This window comes from Eleginops maclovinus, chromosome 6 (assembly GCF_036324505.1).
Source record: "Eleginops maclovinus isolate JMC-PN-2008 ecotype Puerto Natales chromosome 6, JC_Emac_rtc_rv5, whole genome shotgun sequence".
Classification (NCBI taxonomy): domain Eukaryota; kingdom Metazoa; phylum Chordata; class Actinopteri; order Perciformes; family Eleginopidae; genus Eleginops; species Eleginops maclovinus.
In genome coordinates, this window is record NC_086354.1 from 4,916,818 (window position 1) to 4,940,894 (window position 24,077).

General features: G+C 38.8%; 1 protein-coding gene across 1 annotated transcript; it reads right to left on the reverse strand.

The window, feature by feature from the left end:
* Positions 1-6,139: 6,139 nt before the first annotated feature.
* Positions 6,140-23,893, reverse strand: ccdc39 (coiled-coil domain 39 molecular ruler complex subunit). The gene is given in 21 exon segments (XM_063885170.1): positions 6,140-6,494; positions 6,642-6,730; positions 6,850-7,029; positions 7,114-7,254; positions 7,996-8,102; positions 8,224-8,383; positions 8,481-8,604; positions 11,728-11,936; positions 12,952-13,089; positions 13,185-13,349; positions 13,725-13,919; positions 16,564-16,696; positions 18,808-18,911; positions 19,006-19,056; positions 19,058-19,198; positions 19,328-19,456; positions 21,613-21,705; positions 21,817-21,975; positions 22,064-22,210; positions 22,307-22,426; positions 23,669-23,893. Coding segments are annotated over 21 exon segments (2,844 nt in total). The 5' UTR covers positions 23,771-23,893; the 3' UTR covers positions 6,140-6,337.
* Between the last annotated feature and the right edge of the window lie 184 nt (positions 23,894-24,077).

Here is a 24,077-nt window from a genome sequence, read left to right on the forward strand (position 1 = left end):
TTTTCACTGAGGGCCACATAAAGAAAAACAAACGAAGGTCTGGGCCCCTCATCAGAGGTGAGGTATATTGCCAAATAAGTTAAGTTATAAGTTAGCTAAATCAATCAAATATAGGTAAATTATTCTTTGTACTTACTACACACTCAAGCTTCTCAAGCTTGTAATGCAATTAAGTTATCAGGCTTTTTTCAACTAGCATTTGTTAGAAAATGTTTTCAACTTTAATTGACTGAATTTATTTTCAAAGTTGGCTTATTCACACTACTGTGTAATATATGTGTACAAATATATTTAAGATGTACAGTATAAGAAAAGCACAAGTTTCCGGTGTGGGACATTTTCCATTATACTTTTAGAATATGCTGAGGGCTGATTCAAAATGGGTTGCAGTTGGCCCCAGGCTTTAGTTTGGACACGCCTGCCTTACAGGGATATCTTTATCTGAGCATGGAAAACCCTGAGTTAAAAACTGGGATGCATCATGGGAAACATAGTATCTTGTGTTTTAAGGATGGCTTTGATACAGTACTGCCCCTTTGAAACAACCTTGAAAACATTTCTTATGCCAATGAAGGCATGGTGCAAGAGTCTTATTAACATATGAACCTCTTCCCATTGGTGATAGCAGTGAGGTCCAACAGACACACTTCTTGTTCACGTGCTCCCACTGACTTCCGTTCCGTTTATGCTTTCGTTTTAAAACCATGACAGAGATTCAGCTCAACACAAACTGCATCTGTCACGGCGTGTAACACAGAATGCCTTTGCTTTTGTATCCTTTTTAAATGAAGGGACATTTTATTTATTTTTTTTAATAGAATTTTTGGGGAAACCAGTGCCTTTAATTTAGTGCATTTCAGAAACGGGGAGACAGGGGGGAAGACGCGCGGCAAAGGGAGACAGGCCGGGTTCAAACCTGGGTCCACCGCATGGGGATCAAACCAAGGATGGATTACTGCACGGGCCTACCGGGCCCAGGCCCAGGGGCCCAAGGGCCAAGAGGGCCCTGAAGCCCAAGCCTCCGCACTACCATTTCAATATTGTCTCAACAACATAATACAATTATAGGGGCCCTGAAGCCATAACATTGGTTACATTACATACATTATGTAATATATCTTAATAGTCTTAATAGGGCCCCTCGATCATATGCCACGGGTTGTGTAATTAATTCATCCCTCATACGTTAAAGCCCCCCCACACATTAAATAGAGTAGCATATGATACGTCATATAGTGCTCCTGAACCACAGCTTATCAATGTTATTCATCCCTCATATCGGGAAAGGGCCCTTAAATCAGTTAGAATGGGGTAGGATATACCATAAAGCAGGGGTTCCCAAACTTTTGCAAGCTGGCCCCCCCTTTCGAAGGTTAAAATATTGTCAAGCCTTGATGACAATGCATGATTTCAAGCAGTTTTCTTATGAGTGATGTGATCTGTGTGATGTAGGGGTTTGGGCCCCTTGCATTTCCCCTGCTTATTTTTGACTTGGGAGGGGGCGTCATAGGCCCAATGACTCTTAATCCGTCCCTGGATCAAACCCATATGGCCGCCTGCTCTACCCACTGAGCTACACGATGGCTAGGACATTTTTAGAAGGAAGAAGTAGAAAACAGATAATGGTGCAAATAAAATATGTTGTATTCAGTATTGATGGCCAACATCTAACTTTTGAGCAAAATGATTCCGATACCTCTCATGTTCAGCCTTTGTTGCCCTCTACTGGCTTTCAGTGCAACTACAGCAAGATTCATTTACTTACAGTTCATTTAAAATTCCCTCTTTATCTTATGGTGATATAAATACTGATTATTACACTCGTGTACATTCCTCTTTCTTCACCTTATAGTTTTGTAATGACTCTTTCTTCTTAAATTCTTTCTTTCAAATGAGTTTACAGCACGCACAGATCTGCTGATGTTCAGATAACTGAGGCATATTGCTTTCGGTCATCTAAGCGCCTTGAGCTCTTTGTTAATATGATATGTCTGCTTTGACATCTAATGGTTTGGGCATACTGCGCAGGAAGTCAACCATGCTTAAAGAAATACTTACCTGTTGACTCGACATCTTGAAGAAGATTTCGTTTTTCTCACGCCTCCACGGTGAACAAAGTATTCGTAACTATCGTAAAGTCTTGAATTGAACTCAATGGTAGCAGCATGTGAAAACAGGAATTTACATTTTAAAACACCTGTTTACAAACAAACTGCAGTTTCATCCAAGTCCTATTTATCCAGTCGCACATTTTCTTAAAGAATTAAGAACATTGGGTGATTATTGGATATAAGATGTTTCTTTTTGTGGGTGAACTGTTGCTTTAAAGATATTTTGTTTTGCAATTTAATTGCTGCGACTCCCACCGTTAAAACCGGTATTATATGATGGTTGTATCATAGGAGAAAAAATGTCTCTCTGCAATGACGTTGCAATCTAAGGCGCAGTCATGAAACCTTTTTAGATCAAAACGATGATGGAGTTTCGAGGAAATGGAACGTATGCGGACAGGAAGAAGGGCACAAGTAAATGCAAAATAACCTCCAGTTTTCTAGTTACTGTACAATCAATACATAAAAAGAAGTTAGATTCGCCCTAATATATACAAAAGCCTTGTTTAATAAATGTATTCGCATGGCTTTAAATCCCTGCCCTCAACTTCAAATATCCCACCAGTCAAGTAATTCTTTACTGGATGAAAAACACAACAGTTATATCTGTTGGCTGCAAAGTGTTACGAAGAGATTTGATGTTGGAGAATTAAACGTTTTCCAATGTATGATTTTCAAACACACAACCAACAACAAATGTATAGATTTAAAATAATAATAAAAGCAAGTTAAATACAAAAGCATATATATATATATATATACATATATATGTATATGTATATTATAATGGTAATCCAACAACATGATGTAAATTGTGTGATGTGCACATTTAAATCTTTGGCAAGGGGTTTCCATTCAATAACCATGTTTGCAGGAAATGTGTGAGTAATATTGTTTAAAACATTTTGATTGATTGATAACATTGAGATCATGTAGGTCTATCCATTTTTACATAACTCTCCAAACCAAAATGCAGTAAATACGGCACCTTTATCCCCTCAGATCTAACACAGATAGGTTTATTTTAACTTTGTTGATCAAACACTAACTAATATTAACATTTTGTCCTCATTGGTGATACCCATCATGCATTTTTAAGGGTTTTTCCCCAGAAAAAAATCATTAAAACTCCACTTGATTCTTCTCAAGAGTATAAAGGCCAGGTATAAGATTACACAATGTTGAGAATAACATGCCCTTCATGGTGCAGTTATCTCTTTTCGGTTTGGTAGAATTAAAGGGGCGCTATTATGCTAATTCCCAGGTTCAATTTCAGGTGGGACAGAAACTCCCAGACGAATTTTACAGACCATTGGAAAAAACCCAAAAGCATAATAGGGCCTCTTTAAGTCATAGAGCAATGTAATGCTATGTGATCAAATAACATAACGATCCCGTATATCCAGGAATAATGCAAGTAAAGCAGGGGGTTGTCGGAGGGGAGGGACACTGTTGAGGTTTCAGACTTTGATGATCTTCTTCACTGTGAGACTAAAGTTCATTCCAGGTGCCAGCTCCTGGATGAGAGCCTGGACCTGAAAGACACAATCATTTTCATATTCCGGTCACATTAGGTTCTGCACAGATGATATCAGAAAGCACAACAAATACTGCAATGTTTCTTAGGAAGGATTTTAGACAGATAAAGGTGGACATGGAGGTGGATTGGGAAGACAGAACGAGGTTATATAGCTACCTCCTGCATGGTCGGACCGATGTTTGTCATATTCAGCTCCTGGGTGGACTGGATAGCCGCCATGAGGACTGCCACAACTGTGGGACATAAAGCAACGTATTAAAATCATGTCAGACGATGGGTTGAATCAAATGATATAAGCCTGAATGCACTTACTATCTGGAGGGAAAAAAAGTTCAGGCGGAGTTGGCGGGCCGGGGGTTGTCACTGGAAACGACCAAACGTTATGCAATTGTACAACCATTTTTTAATAAGCTATGCTTCCTGACGTCCATCTTTGTCATAGTTCGTGTTATTGTACATTCGGACATATTGATACTGGGTTACCCTGAGGCTTACATTTTTGATATACTTTTAAATCCTTATTTGTCGTAATGTTTGTATTTATTTCGCAATAAGATTTCAGGTACTTGACCCAAAATGATGTTATTTTTTATGAGCCATGATTTTTGCCTTCCCGCTTTATCTATGTTTTCTCCAACCTTGACTGTGTTTACATCTATTTGTATAATTACATTGAGCCTTGGATGTGTTTACATCTATTTGTATAATTACATTGAGCCTTGGATGTGTTTATACATTTTTTAAACTTTATTTATCATGAAGTTTGTGATCATTTCCCTCGTACTTTGTTTTTTGTACCTTGACGTTACATATTAAAAATGCATTAGCTTGAGATTTTAAAATGTGCCAATACATTCTGAAACTTATTTATAATTAAATGTGTAGTCATTGCACATTAGATTTGATGTCTTTGAGCAAAAATGATGTAATTGTACAACTATTTTTTACATATTTTTATAAGATATGCTCTCTGCCCTCTCGGGCTAACATTTTGTTCTTTACATACGTAACATCATTACATTAATTTGAACTTTTGAAAAACTTTTAAAAAACATTTATCATAAAGTTTGTAGTTATTTTGCTGTAAGATTTAAGGTATTTGACCAAAAATGACGTAATTGTATAACTACTTTTGATAAGATATTCTTTATGCGCACCCTCTTCAACTAATCTTTTTTTTTCAAATGCGTTTTAAAGCCTATTTATCATAGTTTGTACTTATGTCGCCATAATATTTGAGGTATTGGACCAAAAATGATGTCATTTTATGAAAACATTTCAAACTATACTTTCTACCTTCAGGTTTTAATGACACTGTGACTAGAATTTCTCTAATACGTTTTAAACATTATATATCATAATGTTTGTAGTAGTTATTTGGCCATAGGATTGAGGGTATTTAACAGGAAATGATTGAATTGTATAACTATTCTTTAATATGTAAGCTTTACTGCCATTCCACCTTAACTTACTTTGTTTTCTACTACCTTGACTTTGCATATGGATATTGAATTACGTTGTGTATCACAAAGTGTTAGTTATTTCATCATAAGATTGGAGGTATTGGCCAAGTAATTGTATACCTAATTTTTTTGAGGAGAATTTATTTTTATTTTTGAATAATTTTTTCCACCATAAGATTTCACTACTTTGACCAAACATTATGTAAATGTACAAGTGTTTTTAAGCTCAATTTCTGCCTTCCCGCTTCAACTAACCTTCTTGTCTTGTACCTTGTCTGTATACATTAATGTGGAATTAGTCAAAACTTTTACAAATTCAGATCAATATAACATCTTTTGTACTCACATGTCTGTGCAGCACTCAGCACCGAACATCCAGCTAATAGAACCAGCAGCAGCAGCATCCTGGAGCTTTTACCCTTTATCCCAGAGTGAAGAGCAGTTCCCACAGAGCGTGTGTCCTGTGCGAGGAAATGAGAGAGAGGTGTGGCCACAGACAACAATACAGACAACAAACTGGCTCCACCAAAAACTGAACTGAACTGAACTAAGGTCAAAACAACAAGGACATATGTATTTAATGCTAATTCCTCAAAGCAAAAATCATCGTATATCAAAATATCTGCAATTTCTGTTTTGCTGAAACTCTGGCTTTACGTGTAGTTAATCTTTGTTATTAAAAATGTGGGTTTAGAAATGTTTAAAGATGATAGAATTGTTTTTATTCATTTAATAAAAAGCAAAAAGGGAAAGAGGTTAATTGTTTTTTCCAAATTTAATAGATGTATTTAATAAAACCACAAAGAAAATAAAAATCAAGATAAAAAGATCACTGTTGTTTTAAAACAGTTGGAGGTGAAGTCAGTTTTTTATAATAATTCATATTTTATTTAATAGAACAATATTCACACAAAAACAAAGTGATCATTGTTCAAACAAAGCTAAACTGAGTTTTTTATATTAAATATGGGTTTATTTATTATAGCATTTTCACAAAGGGGAAAAAAAACGTGGAGATAAAATAATCATTTTTTAATAGTGTGTCTTTATTTAAGTCACGCTATGGGAACATCCAGTATTTTTAGATTCACATGAATAAGTATAATAACTACAAAGTGACATGAACAAAGTCTTATAACTGAAACAAAGTGTAAACCTATAGTCCTCATTCTCTTGCTCTTCATCCCCAGCAGCAGGATAATAAATGTTCTTCACTGCGGCTTCTATAACTTCCTGCTGCTGCCGCTGCTGGCAGAGCTGGATCCCCTAGAGGTGGAGAGAGGACGGGAGGACAGATCCAGGCCCAGCTCCACAGTCTTCAGCAGGGGGGATTGCAGAGCAGACGCTCGGGGGCTGCTGTTGGCTGAGGACGCAGGAGACCTACAGCGCAGAGAGGAGACAAAGATACAGAGGCAGAGAGCTTATCTTCTGCTGACATATTTGAACTTCAAAGGTATATTTTCTCATCAGACTCTGGAGCGTGGCAGCTGACTGGCTGAAAGAGGTTGAGGAGTGACCAAGGCTGACCTGAAAGATGCGGAGCTGCGGGGGGTGGTCGTCTTGGAGCTCCGCTGGCTGGAAGGAGTGGAAGACGGAGATGGAAGAGACAGATTGGCCTGAAAAAAACACTCAAGTTAAGATTATATTTTATTACATCCCTTAAACTACCTAAAAATCAGTCCTTCAAATGCTTAACCAATCCTCTGAATATAAAAACAGCGTTGTTGTTTTATACCTGCAGGAAGTATTTCTCCACCACTGATCTGAGGTCAGGCTTGTCTTCCATGGTGTCGATCAGCTTCTTGGTGATACTCTTATAGAATTCTTTCAACTCCCTCAGCTTAATGTCCTTCTCCTCAAAGGTCTCTGTGTTGGTGTTTTTGGCTGAGTGGATTTCTTTGGTCAGCTTGGAGCACTGGGGAGGACAACGTGAAATTAAAATGTGATTATGAATAAAAGTTTGGCTACAGAATAAAAGTGTCACAGGTGGACATCGAACCTGCTTTGTGACTCTGTAAACCTTCTCCTGCTGACTACAGATTTCTTTGTTCAGTTTCCCGATGAGGGACTGTTTGTGCTCTATCTTGTCTTTCTCCGCCTTCTCTTCTTGGAGCAGACTCTCCAAGGTATTGTTCATGTCCTAGAAATGGAGAGTGACAATCACACAAGAGCAAACAAAAGCAAGGCCCAGAGACAGATTCCTGCCACGTCAGCTCCACAGGATGACTCACAGAGACAGAGTGACTAAACACGTTTATCAGTGTTCACTCCCAGGGACAGAATAGGACAACAGAACAAGCTACTTGATACTGAAGAGGAGAGACAGGAATGAAGAAAAACAGTTTTAGGAGGAAAATAGAAACAACAAAGAAAGCAGGAAATGTAAATAATATTTCTAACATCGTTAAAGAGAAGCCTATTGTGCATTCTCTTTCCTGTAGTGTATTATTGGTTTTGTGAATGTAAATGATCTGCTTCAGCAAATCCCTCCCCTAGAGCCAATGTCCAATACCTGCCTCAAACCCCAATTTATACCTAGACTTTATGTTTGAGTATTTTTCAGGATTATTATCATTAATATATTGGTATTTTTTTATTTTGCTCATGTTATCCTAAGTTTTAGTCTGGTTACTGCTTCGGGCTTGAAGTATTTATCCTTCCTTGGTGTTGTTCTTTTTCCATCTATCTTTCTACTTGCTGCTTTGCTTTATCACTATTATACTGAACAAATGTATTGCATATCTGTTCTATTCGGAAAACTTAAATAAATGTGTTGTGAAGAATACATTTGTAAGCCACCTTTGGAGGATTATAGGATGGGTCACAGATAAAGGAAAAGGTATCTAGTCAGGCAATATAAGCGGCTATAAATAGAAATAACCTGTAAATCCTGTTGGAGCTCTTGAACCTGTCTTTTCTTGTGCTTCAGCGTCTCTCCCACCGCCCTCAACTGCTCTTCCAGTTTCACTTTTTCCTGGTGCTCTGGACCTAACACAGAAACGTTGTGGTCAATGGTCAAACAGACAGAGAAAACAAAAACATAAATCCCTTCCTGCTGATCATAAAAGTGTTATATTTGGTTTCATTCTGGCTAGCCGGTCATACATACTGGATTCATTGACTTTGTTGAGGGATTTGCTAAATGATGAGTTGCTGTTGTTGAACAGCTGGATGGTGTTCTCCAGAGCTCTGTTTTCCAGCTCCATCTTGCGGATTCTAATATCCAGACTGTCTCCGTTCCTCTTGAGCTCCTCTCTCTCTTGTGCAGCCTTAGGAAAAGCACACAAAAGTAAATCAAAGTGGAACTAATCTGTAACCCTTCACAACTCTAGATGTAACATGGTGGTGTGTTCAAAGACCTCTTACCTTTGTGATATAGTAAGCCTGCGTTTCTTCTTTTTCCCCCTCAGGAGCTGCCATTGAAAGCGTCACAACCTCAAAGCGTTTCTTCATCAAGTCGATTTTGGACAGCTTGTCATTCAGTTCAGCACTGACAGAGAAAACATCTTAGTAAGGTAATCTTAGTAAGGTAAAATGTTCTAAAATCATGCAAATATGACACAACAAACAACTGAGGGCAACGTTTTATCTCTATCTCGCTCGTGGGACAGATCCTATGCCTCTGTAATATGAAGCCTCGACCCTATTAAGCCCTAACCCTAATCCCTCTTCTTTTAAATGGTCTCAAATTGCACCTGAATGTCATATTTGGCATCACAATCAGATCTTTAATGGCATGAAAACCTTGCAAGATAACTGAAAGCAGAGAAGATAGATGTTGGAAGGTTTTAGGAAAAGGCAGTCTTTGAGGCCTTGCTGTGAAAGCTAGATACCCTATTTCTAACCAAAAAAAGCATTCAAGCCATACACGAAAGTGGGTTTTGAAGACGTGCATGCTAAAGGCTAAAGTCATTTTCTGCCCTGAAAAGTGAAAGGCTCATCTCAATATCAGCCTGACCATAAACTCCTTTGCAAGTGTAATGGGAAATATTATACTCACTTACTTACTTTATTAATATCATTGTGTGATTCTTGTTTTCTACTGTTTATCTCTATTTATTGGCTTTCACTTCTTAGCTAAGCTTGGGAACATTTGTTATTAAGAAGACTTGTTGCAATGTTAGTTACACTCTCTGTGCACCAACAGTATGACCTACTTCTGTTGAGAACATCCTGATACGGCCTCCCTACCTCCCTACAACTTACTGAATGCTCCTTTCATTATCACCAAGCTTGACCCCCCCCCCCCCCCTTTCTCCTCTCTGTGTTTAAATATGCAACCCAAACCCTATTCTTCATCTTTCACTCTGCAGACACTCTGCTCTCTGTATGACTGACTGAACTTTCTTGCAAGAAATAAAATACCTAAAAGACAGCTGAATGGTTTAATTCTTCAACCACGTTAGATACATAAATTGCCACCACAATTTGGTGTCAGAAGTGGGATCCTCTGAGTGATTTCGTCCTGCGCAGAGGGACCGTCAGAGACTGCGATTATGAACTACCAAACAGTTCAGTCTCCAACCTCTACATTTATGATTGAGAGATGGGAGTACTGACGGCCTGAGGCAGAGAGGACCATCATCACGAGCATCCAGATAACCAACGCCATTTTTTTTGTCTGGTGAGTCGTGAATCAAGACTAAATCATTCTGTCTGTTGTATAAATGTGTGCCAGCGCTGATTATTTGTTTCTGTGACATTCAAGTGGCTTGCACATTGGGCTAGAGAACCGTCCGTGGTGCGGTTTGATTCCCCCACGTCTATCGGGACCGGGTCCCGCACGTGTATAGGGGCTGGGCTCCTGCGCATATTGGGTTTCCAGTAGTAGCGCACATGTTTGGGGTCCACCTGCGGCGATAGGTGGTTTAAAACCATAGCATGTATTGGGACTGGGTTCCAGCATGTATTTGGCTTTAGTGAGGTTGTGCCCGTAAACTAACCTTAGGTAGGAAGACGCTCTTATCAAACTGAATAGTCAAAAATCACTATTTTAACCATAAGTGACTCATAAAAATACTGAGAAGATCTTAAGTGGTGACTTCTGGACTAAAGATGGGTTCTAAGATTAGCAAGCCGCATGAATGTCTGGGAGCAAATGAATGTCATATGCTACAAAAATACGGCAAAGATTCTGTTGAATTTATGCCATAGAAGATTTACATTTTCCAAAGGGGGGTTTGTTTAGCATGAAACACTTGACATAACTGAAGGTTAAATTAAAGTATGAAGAAAGAAAGTAAGGTCAGAGAAAATAACTTCTGCTAAAAAGTTATCTACGATTGAGAATCAGACAAAAGTATGTCAGACATGGGAGAAAGAAGCAGACCGTAGGGATAGGAAGACAGCTGCAAAACAATTATCAGAGCCGGCAGATAGCTCAGAAAAAGCAGGATGGGTAGATGACGGGTAGATGAAGGAAAGCTTAAACAAACACCGATACCCACGACTCTCTTTTTCCTTCTGTGCAGTTGACTCGCCTGGATCCTGACCTTGATTCCTGCCCTCCACAACATCCACCAGCGTTTCAACAACCAGCCAACCCTTTGCAGAATCACGCAGCAGAAGCGGCCACCGCAGTCGCCCCACTTGACGCACCACCATCATCGGTTGACCTCCATCCGCCACGAATCCCTGACACTCCTTTGGGGATCCCTCTTCGCTATCAACACACTGTTTTACACTGACCATTTCCATCATCAAGCTACTCTGATGATGGCATGTGTCAATTTGACATGAATGACGCATCCAGCTTGATGTCAGCTTCAACAACCCAAAAAGGCCAGAGGTATGAAGCCTCTCCTCAGCCTCAAGGGCTCTCCCTGCCCATAGGTGAGGTAGCAGGACCTCAGAGACCTAAACTTTTGTATCGCCCTTGGACCACAGGTGACATCCAGGTGTTTAGATTAGGCATCTAAACATCTACCTGGCGGTCGTTATTTTGGAGAAACATATGCCGTGCAGCTGCAAACCCTTTGCGCAGGCTGCTCGCAATGACTTCACCATCTGACTGCGCTAACATCAGTCCTGTCTCCCCAACCAGTAACGTTCAAGCAGTTGTGACTAAATGGAATGGCAACCAAAACGTGAAAAGAGATATGGACAGCTAAATTATACACACGTTTAGCATTTCGTGGAGTCTTTGGTAGCAATTGATGAGAGCGGACATTACTGTTAGGTACATATTGAGCTGTTCCCTATCTTAGTATATGTTTAGATATATTCAAACCCTAACTTTGCTTAAAGCTCTCTCTTTCTGCTCATTCTCTCCCTAGTTAAATACAGCAGCATAACTTAGAACTGACCGGTGCTCTCTGTGAGGTAAAGGAGATGGAAAATCTAAATTATTGTCTCGTATTTCTTAAGATATATCATGCATTTATCTTTTTTTTTGTAAATGGATTGTTTCATCAATTTTATTATGTATATTTTCAGAGCTTCCTTACATTTAGAGACAGGCAAACACTCCAAGGTGTTGCTATTTCAATGGTACCATGAGATGCATTGGTCCAGCCCATTTGAGATTACATCTAGCTTTTGAAGGCCTTTGAAGTGCAATGAGCCTGAAACCCCTGCAGAAAGTGAGATGTGGGGTCTCTGCTGGGCTCTTTACCTGAGTTTCTGCCTCTCCTGCTCAATGAGCTTGAGCTGCTGGCCGAGTATTTCTCTGTACACCTTGACCTCTTCCTCTCGGTCCTTTATGGCTTTCTGCAGCTTCAGCTTCCTCTTCTCCAGAGACAGCACGCTGCCCGTCTTGTCATACAGCAGATCCCTCAGACGCTTCACCTCTAACTTCATGATGTTGTGCTCCACCATGTTGTCCTGATTAGGAACATGTGAGGTTAAGATATTGTAGCTGTTTTGTTCTGCGGGCAGACGGTGCTCCGTTTCAGACACATGGCATAGTGTCTGCTATATATTAATATGGCATCTACAGATACAGCTGACATCGGCCGTGGAAAGCTGGGCAGACTTGTTCAAATTATCAAATCGATCTACTAATGGAGGGGACATGAGAATACGAGAGGTTTCACAAGATAAGGAAGACAAACGTTGAAGATAGAAATCAATACTGCTAGACTTTATGTTCCTATTCTTCGATTTAGATGTATTTAATATCTCTTTTCTTATATAACCACATGTATTTTGTCCTTGTCAATTCTGATCTAGTTTACCATTTTTCAAAAGTTTCCTTACTGTTTATATTTACCTAAACTAAAAATGACCCTTACATGTCTAATGGACATAATGACAGCAGTGGGGATTGAACCTGCGCCCCCCTGATCCGAAGATCAATGCACTATACCACTGAGCCAGAGCCTCCCTGTTGTTCTTCTTTTAAATTAATAATATCTAATAATTATTTGATATAGGTTTTTAGTCCTTTTGTACATTTTTTAGGCTTTTTAAGTTATTTGCTTCTCTTTGTAGTTTTCAGGCTCATTGTACTCGTTTGGTGTCTTTTTGTCATCGTTTTGTCTCTCTTTGTAGTCATTTTTTGTGTCTTTGTATTTGATTTGTGTCTCTTGTAGTTGATTTGTGTATATTTATAGTTGTGTTTCTTTGTAGTCGTTTTGTGTGTATTTGTGGTTGTCATTCTCCTTGAAAAATTGTTGTTACTCCCTTTTTGGACTCTCTTTTTCTACTACAGATATTTTGCATGTGATTGCGGTCGTTTTTGCATTCATATTAAAAAGACAAATAAGTTATTACAGCTATATGTAACAGAGGGAACAGTGAGATAACTTGAATCATAGTTAAAAAAGGCACACTTAATTCAACTTCTTAAACAACATTTGAAACAGATTAAGTCTGTGATGTCATGATCATCAGTTACCTGTTTCATGATCCTGAATCTCTTCAGCTCCTTTTTGTTGGTGTGATGGAGAAGATTAAGCTCCTCCACCTTGTCGGTCAGATTTCTCTTTCGAGCCTCCGACTTCTCCATCTCTTTCCTCAAATAGCGAATATCATCCTGCCAGGGAAGAGGAAATGTGTGAGATGAGTTATTTGGCGTGCTCAGTGTGTAAAAAAGGACTAATAACACGGGGAGAAGACAATCATACTGACCTCAGACTCCTTGAGCGTGTTGATGAGCATGTCGGCTGTCTTCTTCCGCTCGTCGAGGGTTTTGGTCAGCTCAGCGACCTTTATGTCCAACATGTCTTTTTCCTCAGAATGACCTTCGCCTTGCAGCCGTGCCAGTTTTGTATTCAGGATGGAAATCATGTTGTCCTACAAAATGCAGGAAAAGTAAAAGGAGAAAATATGAGCTGGCAGTGGTAAATAAAACATATAAATGAAAGAATAAAAAAGGATATAAAACTGTGTTTATTGATTCATATGTTCCTTTTTATACAAATGTATTTAATTTTTGCTCATTAAAAAGTCAAGTTTTCTGCATTTTTTATATAAATGTATCATTTGAATTAATGTCATTTATTGTTACCCTTGTTTTTTTCTGATAAAAGGATCAAATTAAATGCTTATTTTTATTAATTTATACGTGTCTTTATATCTTAACCTTTATTCATTCCTCTTTATATTTCATCCTTTATTTATTTTTATTTTACAGATGTAATAATGGCACTTTTAAGACTCTCTACTCGCCTGTTCAGTGGTCGTCCACTGCTGTCTCATCAATTCTCTCTCCAGTTTTGTGAGCTGGCTCTTCAGGCTGTTGATGGTGGACTTACTCCTTGAAACCTGAGCAATAGAATTCTTCTCTTTTGTCTTGAGGGCCTGCAAATGCTCTTTACGACAAAAAAACTCCTCCCTGCAGTCGTGCAGCTGGACATCCAACTCCTGAGGAAAGGGGCACAGGCACAAACAGAGTATTAAGGCACATCTATATCAATTTGAGCACAAAAATGGCCTGGTCACATGGTACAGATTATTATCAGGTGATTATTGAACAAGGACCGGGCGTAAAAATACATTAATCTCAAAAAGAGAACACGATGCTACAGTATCTACCAAATTAAAGGTAAAAGCTTGTTTCCATCTGCAGTCCCATTGCAGGTTCAGAGAAAAACAATCAACAAACATTAAAACACATAGTGCCTATCACAGTAACAACTAAAGCAGATCAAAATACTGATGTATAAAATATAAATACTAGTACATTTGTCAATATAACACCATGTGCAATATTAGGTACAGTTTTCAATTTAATTTAACCTAATTTAATCTAATCCAGTACGATGTGCCATTATTATTAGTATTTAGTATTTTACTGAATGTGCAATAAGACTTGTCACCACGACAGGCTACTGCTTGTTCTCTATGTGGGGCACTGTTTCACTTGTACTTTGACAGTTTTTTTTTAATACTTGTATATAACACTTTGTATATTGTATATTTGACTTATTGTGTATTGCATATTTTACATACATGTATCTGTATTCTCTGTTTTGTCATTTTGGAGCAACCTGGCAAAAAGAATTTCATTTGGGATGAATAAAGTGCTATCTAATCTAATCTAATATAATCTAATATACAGTGGGGCAAACAAGTATTTAGTCAGCCACCAATTGTGCAAGTTCTCCCATTTAAAAAGATGAGAGAGGCCTGTAATTTTCATCATAGGTATACCTCAACTATGAGAGACAACATGAGAAAATAAAATCCAGGAAATCACATTGTAGGATTTTTAATGAATTAATTTCAAATGATTGTGGAAAATAAGTATTTGGTCAATAACAAAAGTTCATCTCAATACTTCGTTATATACCCTTTGTTGGCAATGACAGAGGTCAAACGTTTTCTGTAAGTCTTCACAAGGTTTTCACACACTGTTGCTGGTATTTTGGCCCATTCCTCCATGCAGATCTCCTCTAAAGCAGTGATGTTTTGGGGCTGTCGCTGGGCAACACGGACTTTCAACTCCCTCCAAAGATTTTCTATGGGGTTGAGATCTGGAGACTGGCTAGGCCACTCCAGGACCTTGAAATGCTTCTTACGAAGCCACTCCTTCATTGCCCTGGCGGTGTGTTTGGGATCATTGTCATGCTGAAAGACCCAGCCACGCTTCATCTTCAGTGCCCTTGCTGATGGAAGGAGGTTTTCACTCAAAATCTCACGATACATGGCCCCATTCATTCTTTCCTTTACACGGATCAGTCGTCCTGGTCCCTTTGCAGAAAAACAGCCCCAAAGCATGATGTTTCCACCCCCATGCTTCACAGTAGGTATGGTGTTCTTTGGATGCAACTCTGCATTCTTTCTCCTCCAAACACGACGAGTTGAGTTTTTACCAAAAAGTTCTATTTTGGTTTCATCTGACCATATGACATTCTCCCAATCCTCTTCTGGATCATCCAAATGCCCTCTAGCAAACTTCAGACGGGCCTGGACATGTACTGGCTTAAGCAGGGGGACACGTCTGGAACTGCAGGATTTCAGTCCCTGGCGGCGTAGTGTGTTACTGATGGTAGCCTCTGTTACTTTGGTCCCAGCTCTCTGCAGGTCATTCACTAGGTCCCCCCGTGTGGTTCTGGCATTTTTGCTCACCGTTCTTGTGATCATTTTGACCCCACGGGGTGAGATCTTGTGTGGAGCCCCAGATCGAGGGAGATTAGCAGTGGTCTTGCATGTCTTCCATTTTCTAATAATTGCTCCCACAGTTGATTTCTTCACACCAAGCTGCTTACCTATTGCAGATTCAGTTTTCCCAGCCTGATGCAGGTCTACAATTTTGTCTCTGGTCTCCTTTGACAGCTCTTTGGTTTAAGCCATAGTGGAGTTTGGAGTATGACTGTTTGTGGTTGTGGACAGGTGTCTTTTATACTGATAGCGAGTTCAAAAAGGTGCCATTAATACAGGTAACGAGTGGAGGACAGAGGAGCCTCTTAAAGAAGAAGTTACAGGTCTGTGAGAGCCAGAAATCTTGCTTGTTTGTAGGTGACCAAATACTTATTTTACCGAGGAATTTACCAATTAATTCTTTAAAAATCCTACAATGTGATTTCCTGGATTTTATTTTCTCATTCTGTCTCTCATAGTTGAGGTATACCTATGATAAAAATTACAGGCCTCTCTCATCTTTTTAAATGGGAGAACTTGCACAATTGGTGGCTGACTAAATACTTTTTTGCCCCACTGTAAATATACTGTTCAATTTAAAGTGAAGTGGCATTGTACATGATCTTGACTACCAATCGTATTTTTGAGAACATAATAAGATTTTCAAAGTTTAGGAGATTGTACGTGTGTAGTTTAATTTTTAATCTAATGAAGAAGATGTTATGGTAAACATGTTTATTTACTATTAAATGTGTTCTTGTAGCCTCATTATGTTGTCATGTTTCTCTCTTACTCATCACTGGTTCAGATTAACACTGCAGATTCAAATCAATGCCAACACCAACAGCAAAAATAAGTGTGAAATAAATGAGAGGAAAGTAATAACATGTTCAAAGTCTCCTGCTCTCTTTCAGGATTGTCTTACCTTGATTGTTTGTTCTTCATCTGTGAGGAGGAGGTCCATCTGTGCAGCTCTCTCTTCCTCATTGAGGGCGGTCTGAGTCACAACTTTCAGCTTCTGCTCCAGAGCGACGTTAAAGGCCCTGGCCTTCTTCAGTCTACAACACACACACACACACACACACACACACACACACACACACACACACACACACACACACACACACACACACACACACACACACACACACACACACACACACACACACACACACACACACACACACACACACACACACACACACACACACACACACAGCTTGCATTACTCACAACTCCTCCATGATACAAGTGTAATAACACTAACAAGTAAAAGTACTGCATTCAAAATTGTACTAAAGTAAAAAAGCATTAGCATCAAAATATACTTTAAGTACCAAAATTAAAAGCAGGATATATTTTAAATGATTGTGTTATACTTGCATTAATGTGTTCACCTCAATTACATGTTATTTCGAATTACTTTAGTTACTACTGGGTGGGTGGCTTCCCTTTTAATAATATATGATAATGTATTAGTTGATTTAAATTTTGTATTAATAACATAAATCTGCAAAGTAACTAGTAACTAAATCTGTTAACTGTAGTAGAGAAACAACATTTACCAACAAATTGTAGTGGAGTTAAAGTATAAAGAAGCAGCAAACGATGTACAAGTACACACTGTAAATGTTTCATTTAAGTAAAATACTTGAGTAAATGTAAACTACTGTCAGTTGTACACTTTAGTGTCTGTATGAGACGAACAATGCTTTGGGTTAGGGTTACTACCTAGCCCTGACGTGTTCAGCCATCCCAAACAGTAAACATAGATAAACTGAAAGCTTAAAGAGCCGGAAAGTCCGCATAGGGCGACTCAAACCCCAATGAGCTACAGAGTGAGTGTATTAATGGGTCAAACAAAGTCATCACTTTCACCCAGGAGACCTGATACAAGACGTCAATGTTGACTGATATTACCTTATTCGCTTCGTTTACATAACAAAGTTCACCTACAGTTACCCCATCACAAACCACAATGTTTCACTAAACCTTATGAAGTGGTAAATTCCTAAACAAAGTTAACTTACCCTTATTTGAAATAACAGTGGAATATTGAAGTAAGACAACAAAGGGGGAGAAAAGGGAGGTGGCATGCAGCAAAAGGGCAACAAGTGGGATTTAGACCTGGGCGTCTGCAGTCAGGACTCCACCTTGGTACTGGAAATGCTTGCGCTACAACGTGAGCCAGCGAAAAAGACTCTATTCATGTAATGTTTTATTTCAAAGACCCAATGTATCAGTGGCGGCTGGTGGAGTTTTCTCCAGGGGGGGCTATAACTCCAAAATGTATAAAAAAAAAAAAGCATGCATACATGTACTAAGGTATCAAACGAGTGTATTTACATAAATGAAAACAACAAAAACAACATTATAGATAGATAGATAGAAGTGCAAAGAGAAACAAGTGCGATATATAGAGTATGTACAGTATATGCAGTTAAGAGTGATTATGTAAAGATAAGGGCAGTATAAAGAGGTGGGAATAATTGGCATAGTATAAACAGATGTAGTATGAACAAATATACAGATGTGCTATATTACTATACTGATGGCCAATATACATATATAATACATATCTATCTATCTATCTCTATATCTATCTCTCTATCTATCTCTAGATATATCTCTATATCTATATATTTAAATAATATATATCATATATAACATGGACAATACACATACTTTATGACAGAAGGCTGTGACGTCAGCCCCGCCGCCAAATCCAGCTGCATTCAGCTCGGGCGCAGGAGAGGTGCGCCCCAACATCGTCCTATCTGTTGTATTGAAGAGGAGCTACTGCGCATGTACAACTTTTAACGAGAGTCTATGGGCAAAGATTCCTGCGCCCCAGGGCGGAAATACGTCACCAATCAGACAATGTCAACGAACGAAACAACTTTACTCATCATTAACTATGAAATATTTATCTTGCACATCTAAAAAAATATATACATATATTTCGAAATATTTTAATTTTATTATTTCATTTTCATTTAATTTTTTTTATGTCTTATTCAAGGAAATGTGGTGAGAGGTGAGTGGTGGGGCGGCGCCCTAGCGCCCTCTATTGGCCAGCCGCCACTGCAATGTATGAGCTGAAAGTGACATGAGTTGGTAGTGAGAGCGCGTTACTGACAACAGATAAGTATTGTAGGAGTTCACTGACTTGTCATTGTTATCCTGGATGTCTTTTTTCAATCCGGATATGGTTGAGTTTGCTGAATCCACATCGGAGCCTGCTCTGTCCAGTGTGCCTTTGCAAGTATCCAGCTGCAAGACCCGAGAGAATCCATTTAATAATAATGACATTTGAACCTTCTTTTAGAGCACAACCCGCTTTAGACACATTGGGCCAAAGACTGACCTCATCTTTCAGCCTGGTGCAGTTATTCTCCTGCTCCTTCAGATCCTGCCTGCAGCTTCACAGCCTGTCTTTTGGACATTGTTATCTTCCTCTCAGTTTCCTTGTTGTTGTTTCTCTGAGTGTCCAACAATTGCTTCCTCTCTATTATGGTGGCATTCCTCTCCCTGATGTTGTGGTTGGACTGGGCTAGTTGCTGCAGGGATATAGTAACAAGACAGGAATACGCACTTTTTCACCATACATTGACTTCTTTTGTTTAGGGGTTTGTACGCATTGGTTCAGCATGTCATTTAACAGCCGAAGCATAAGGTCCCGATTTTACCAGAGCACACTGCTGCATCTCAGCATCTCGTTGCTTCATCTGCTTGATGGTGCTTTCCCACTGGTGGATGAGCTGCTGCGTCTCCAGGTGGGCCTGCTGCAGGTTTTCTGTAGTTTTATCCAAAGCAATCTGTTCGGAAAGCAGAAGAAATGTGCATTTCCATTTCCATTGTGACATTCTGTGGCTTAAAGGGGACATATTATGTTCATTTTCAGGTTCATATAGTATTGCAGTCAACTTTATATATTATTTGTAACTCTCTAATGCTGGTTTATTCCTATTTGTATTTATATATATTTTTTGAATTGTTTATTTCTACTCATAATTTCTAATTATGTGCAATGCCTTGTTTTGTTTTATGCTGCTGCAACACAAAAATGTCCCAGTTGGGATTAATAAAGTACCTCTTATCTTATCTAATCTTATTTTTACTTCCTACTAGAACACATTTACATGCTGTAACGTTCAAGAAACACTTTATTATTCTCATACTGTGTGTCCGAATATACCTTTATTCAACCACCTTTTGAATGCTTGAATGCTATTCGAGCGCTTGTCTAAGAGACCGCTTTGCTCTGATTAGCTTGCGAGAAAAATTGTAAGGTTAGATGTGCACCAAATTAGAAGAAATAGAATAAAATTTGCCTTCTGATACTTCTGTTTTATTAGATTACATTTGATATACTTTTATTGATCCCAGTTTGGGAAATTATTTTGTCAACACAGCATGAATCAGCATATAGTTGTTAGGGAATTTTGGCTTAGGTATTTAACCTTTGACACAGTTCATCATTTTCTCCTTCCTCTGTCTGCGTTCCCATGGCATAGTTCTTTCGGCCTTGAGGTGCTGTAAGGGGTTGCCTCCTGTTCCCTTAAGGAGGGGCAGCTTGGGCACTATGTTGATGCCAGTCTATGACCGAGCACAAGCTACCATGAGATAGTTTATTGTTTAAGGACATCTAGAAGCTCTTCTTATCTGGAACGTATAGGTTCCCTGGCTTACATTCTTTTCCATGTGCGACAGCTTTAGTTAGATTCAGGGTCCATATTTGTCTGGTCTCGCTGATTAGGAATGTTGATTGTCCATTCAGAACTGGTTAAAACCTTGTATTTCAGTAGAGAGCTTCAGAATTGGTCGGGCAACCGCTGTGTCAACTTGTGGCTGCAGCAAATGTCTTGTCAATTCCCCGACCATTAACTTCATAATAAACCTATAGGTAGTGCTTGCCGTATAAGTTCCAGCTCTCCTGTGTTTCTCTGATTTTCGTCTCCATTGCTTCAGAAGTTTCCATCACAGTACATATTAACAGCAAAAAATAAGTAAGCAAAACCAAACAGTAAAAAATGCATATCAACGATGAAATATTTATTCCAAGAGTATCTCCATCGAACAATAGAGATATACAGATCACCATATAGAATTGAAGTCAGTGTACTTTTGATAGGCCACAAAACGTAAACAATGTATACTATTCATATTATAAGTTTTCTAGGAAAGGAGCAAAACGATTTGCTTTCGATGACAGAAAGTACATTTGTATTTCCGCTTTGTGTGAGGTTCGCCTCCTGTAAACGTTCAGATAAATAACAAGACGGACGGTTGTCTGCCTTTGCGCAAATGTGACCGTGCCCTAAAGGTATAACTCTGAAGCTGTGGGTGGAGATACTCAGATGAAGGGTCGTATATCCTAATGAGCCTTAATGTGATACAGGAAGAGGAGTGTAATCTGAGTGGCTGGTTGAATCCCTGGTTTTCTGATCGCAAAAGTAGAAAAGATTGTGTACAGCAGTGGTGAACCGTCAGGGCCTTCAAGGTATTCAGAGAATACCCTGGAACCCTCAGATAAAAAATAAATAAATTTGAATTAATTATACAAATCAAATTTAATCAAATGTAAATAAAATGAATAAATGAGAATCGTATCTGTGTTATTGATCTGTAATATTTCAGTATTTTGTTTGTCTTTCTCGGTCCATGCACTACGCATTTGACTGGTTTTGTGTTAGAAAAAAAAAGCAACCAATCAGATATTTGTCTGGGTCTCTGGGAGGAATATCCCTTAACCAGGTTTTTCTATATCCTTGTTGTGTCTACAAAAGGTCCAGTTGTGAAAGACACGGTTCGCCACTGGTGAACAGTACTAAAACATATCCTGTAAAGTGGTGTAAGTAAGCTGCAAATTGTTCATGCTTATAGAGAGGGAGAAACTGAACAAACTCAATTAAAAAAAAATAATCTAATTGGCCATATATACAGTGAGGATGTACAGGGTTTGCTTTCTTACCTGTGCGGATATAGTCTCAGTCAATTCTTTGTCGAGTGCTTTGCGCTTTTCATTGGCCTTCAGTATCTTCTTCTCTAAAGTCAGCGTGAGCGCCTTCATCAGGGGAGATCATAAAGCTGTCATCTCCAGATCAGTTGTAAACAGCAGTTAAGTTTGCTGAGAACAGAAAGATTGTGCACATGTGCAATAATACAGCCCTCTCACCTTGATCCTCTGCTCATCCTGCTCAGCGTACTTGATGATGGCCATAGTGTCCTCATCTTTGCGCGCTGATTCCTCTAAAAAGGAATCCATGGTCTGCTTGTTCCAGTTCATCTGGCTCCTAAAATTCTCTAGCTTCTGTTTGGCTTTGTAGATATGGTTCTGAGGATATGGGGGGGAAAAGTTAAGTTGCAACATTTTTGCACCCAGTTGTACTGCTGTTTTTATGTTTAAAGTATATGTTGTAGACCTCCAGCATGTTTCTCCTCTCTGCTAAAGTCCGAAGGTCATTCTCCATCTTAGCAGTCTCCTGAGCCAGGCGACCTCTCTCCCTTTCTGCGAGGGCGTTGAAGTGTTTCTCCATCTCTCCTTCGCTTTCCTTCGCCCTGCACAGAGCCTGAGTGCAGAAAAATAGAACACACTGACTATAACAAGAAGAGAAATACTGTGGTGACAAGAACAAATAAATATGAACATATTTTGAGGAACCTACCTCAGTATAATCCAGCTCTTGTTGAGCACTTTTTAAGACTTCGCTCATTAACTGCTTCTTAGCCTTGTTTCTCTCGAGTTTGTCTTCCAGTTGTAGCGCCTCCACCTCTTTTTTACGAATCTGTTGTTGAGAAAGTCATCACATTAAAAAACAAAATTTATTTCTACGTTTTTTTTTCTTGAGACCTCACACATGTTGTTAAGAGTCTTACAATGTCATATTTACTATGTGGTTGCAGTGTAGAACATGATATAATAGTTTTCGAGTTTGGTCTACGGCCCTGTAACACTGTTTTATCTTACCCATTATTTTAAAAATCAACCAAAAATCGAACAGGTAACCAGTAAGCTCTTCTTTTGGTTTAAGTATGCCTTCGTGCAGCAAGATTTAGAAGAAATTGTCGCTAATTTATTGTATTCCTGTAAGGACCCCCAGCTTTCCGAACTTAATTTGTCTCAAAGAGTCTCAGATTTTTTTTTCATTTTGCCCCTCTTTTGTGTTCAATTTTCATGGATATATTTTTATTTTGCGTCTTGTTTGTGTTATTTTGAGTATCTTTAGTGTATATTTCTTGTTGTTTTGTGACAATTTTCCATCCTTTAGCATCTCTTTGTGGCAATTTGACGTGGTCTCTGTGGTGATTTTTAGTGTCTCTGTTTCATACTGGGTGGTTTTTGGACAATCAGCGGCTCCTTGTGATCGCTTTTTGTTTTTTTTAGCAACATTTTAGTAAAAAAAATGACCTAAGGGGTCAGGTTTTAGCCACCTGACCCCTTAGGCCCCTGATGCTGTGCCCCGCTGGTCTGTTCAGTATAACTTTAAACATGACTGCCACAAATAATTAGAAACATTATAAAAGAGCAAACATAGAGTTATGTAGTTGTTTTAGTTTTTTTTAGAGACATTTAACGTTATTTTTGTAGTAAGTATTAAGTAACGCCTTTTTTACACATTTTGGGAGCTTATACCTGTATATTTTAGGGTTAATTGTAAGTCTCTATGCCTGACATAAATAGACTACGTTGTTAATAATTGTTTGATAACAATAAAACTTTATGGCTTTTGTTAAATGAACGAATTTTTTTGATTAAATAAGTTTTGTTAAATAAGACCCATTGTTGTGTCTTCGGTGCATAAACCAGCAGATACAGCTACCTATTTGAACGCCAATTAGACTAACCGTTTTGTCCTTGGCTAGAGAATTGTTTGACGGTCTCTAACAAAACATAACTGTTAAATGTCAAACATCCTAGTTTGTTAGTTTAAAACACTGAACAGAGCAGTTATTACGTTATTAAGTAACTAAAATAAACTGGTTTTATTCGCGTTATCATAAATAAATATTACTGTGCTCCGACTCACCTGTTCCAACAACGCCTTGTTTTCAGCGTTGAGTTCAGGGATAGCAAAGCGCTCATCCCAGCCCATGTCAGATAAAACGGTATTCATAGTAAAACTCGACATTGTTCTGCACTGTTTAACACAGCCTCTCTAAAGAAACAAAATAAATGCTCAAAGTGATACTTTCTTCTGCTGCATTGACAATAAACTGCTGCTATCAGGGCTTCTTGCTCCAGTTTTCTAACTGTCACAACCGCTGTCTGTTGTCAGCAGTCGCCCTTGGCAACCGCACGTGCCTAAAACGTTGTCACCACAAGTGGGCAGCTCGAGCCCGTCTCCGCATATTGACCCATTGGCCCATTGAGTTGCAGAAGCATGTGCTGAAGTCTGTTTTTAAATCTCAATTCAATCACTAAAAGTGTCAATCATT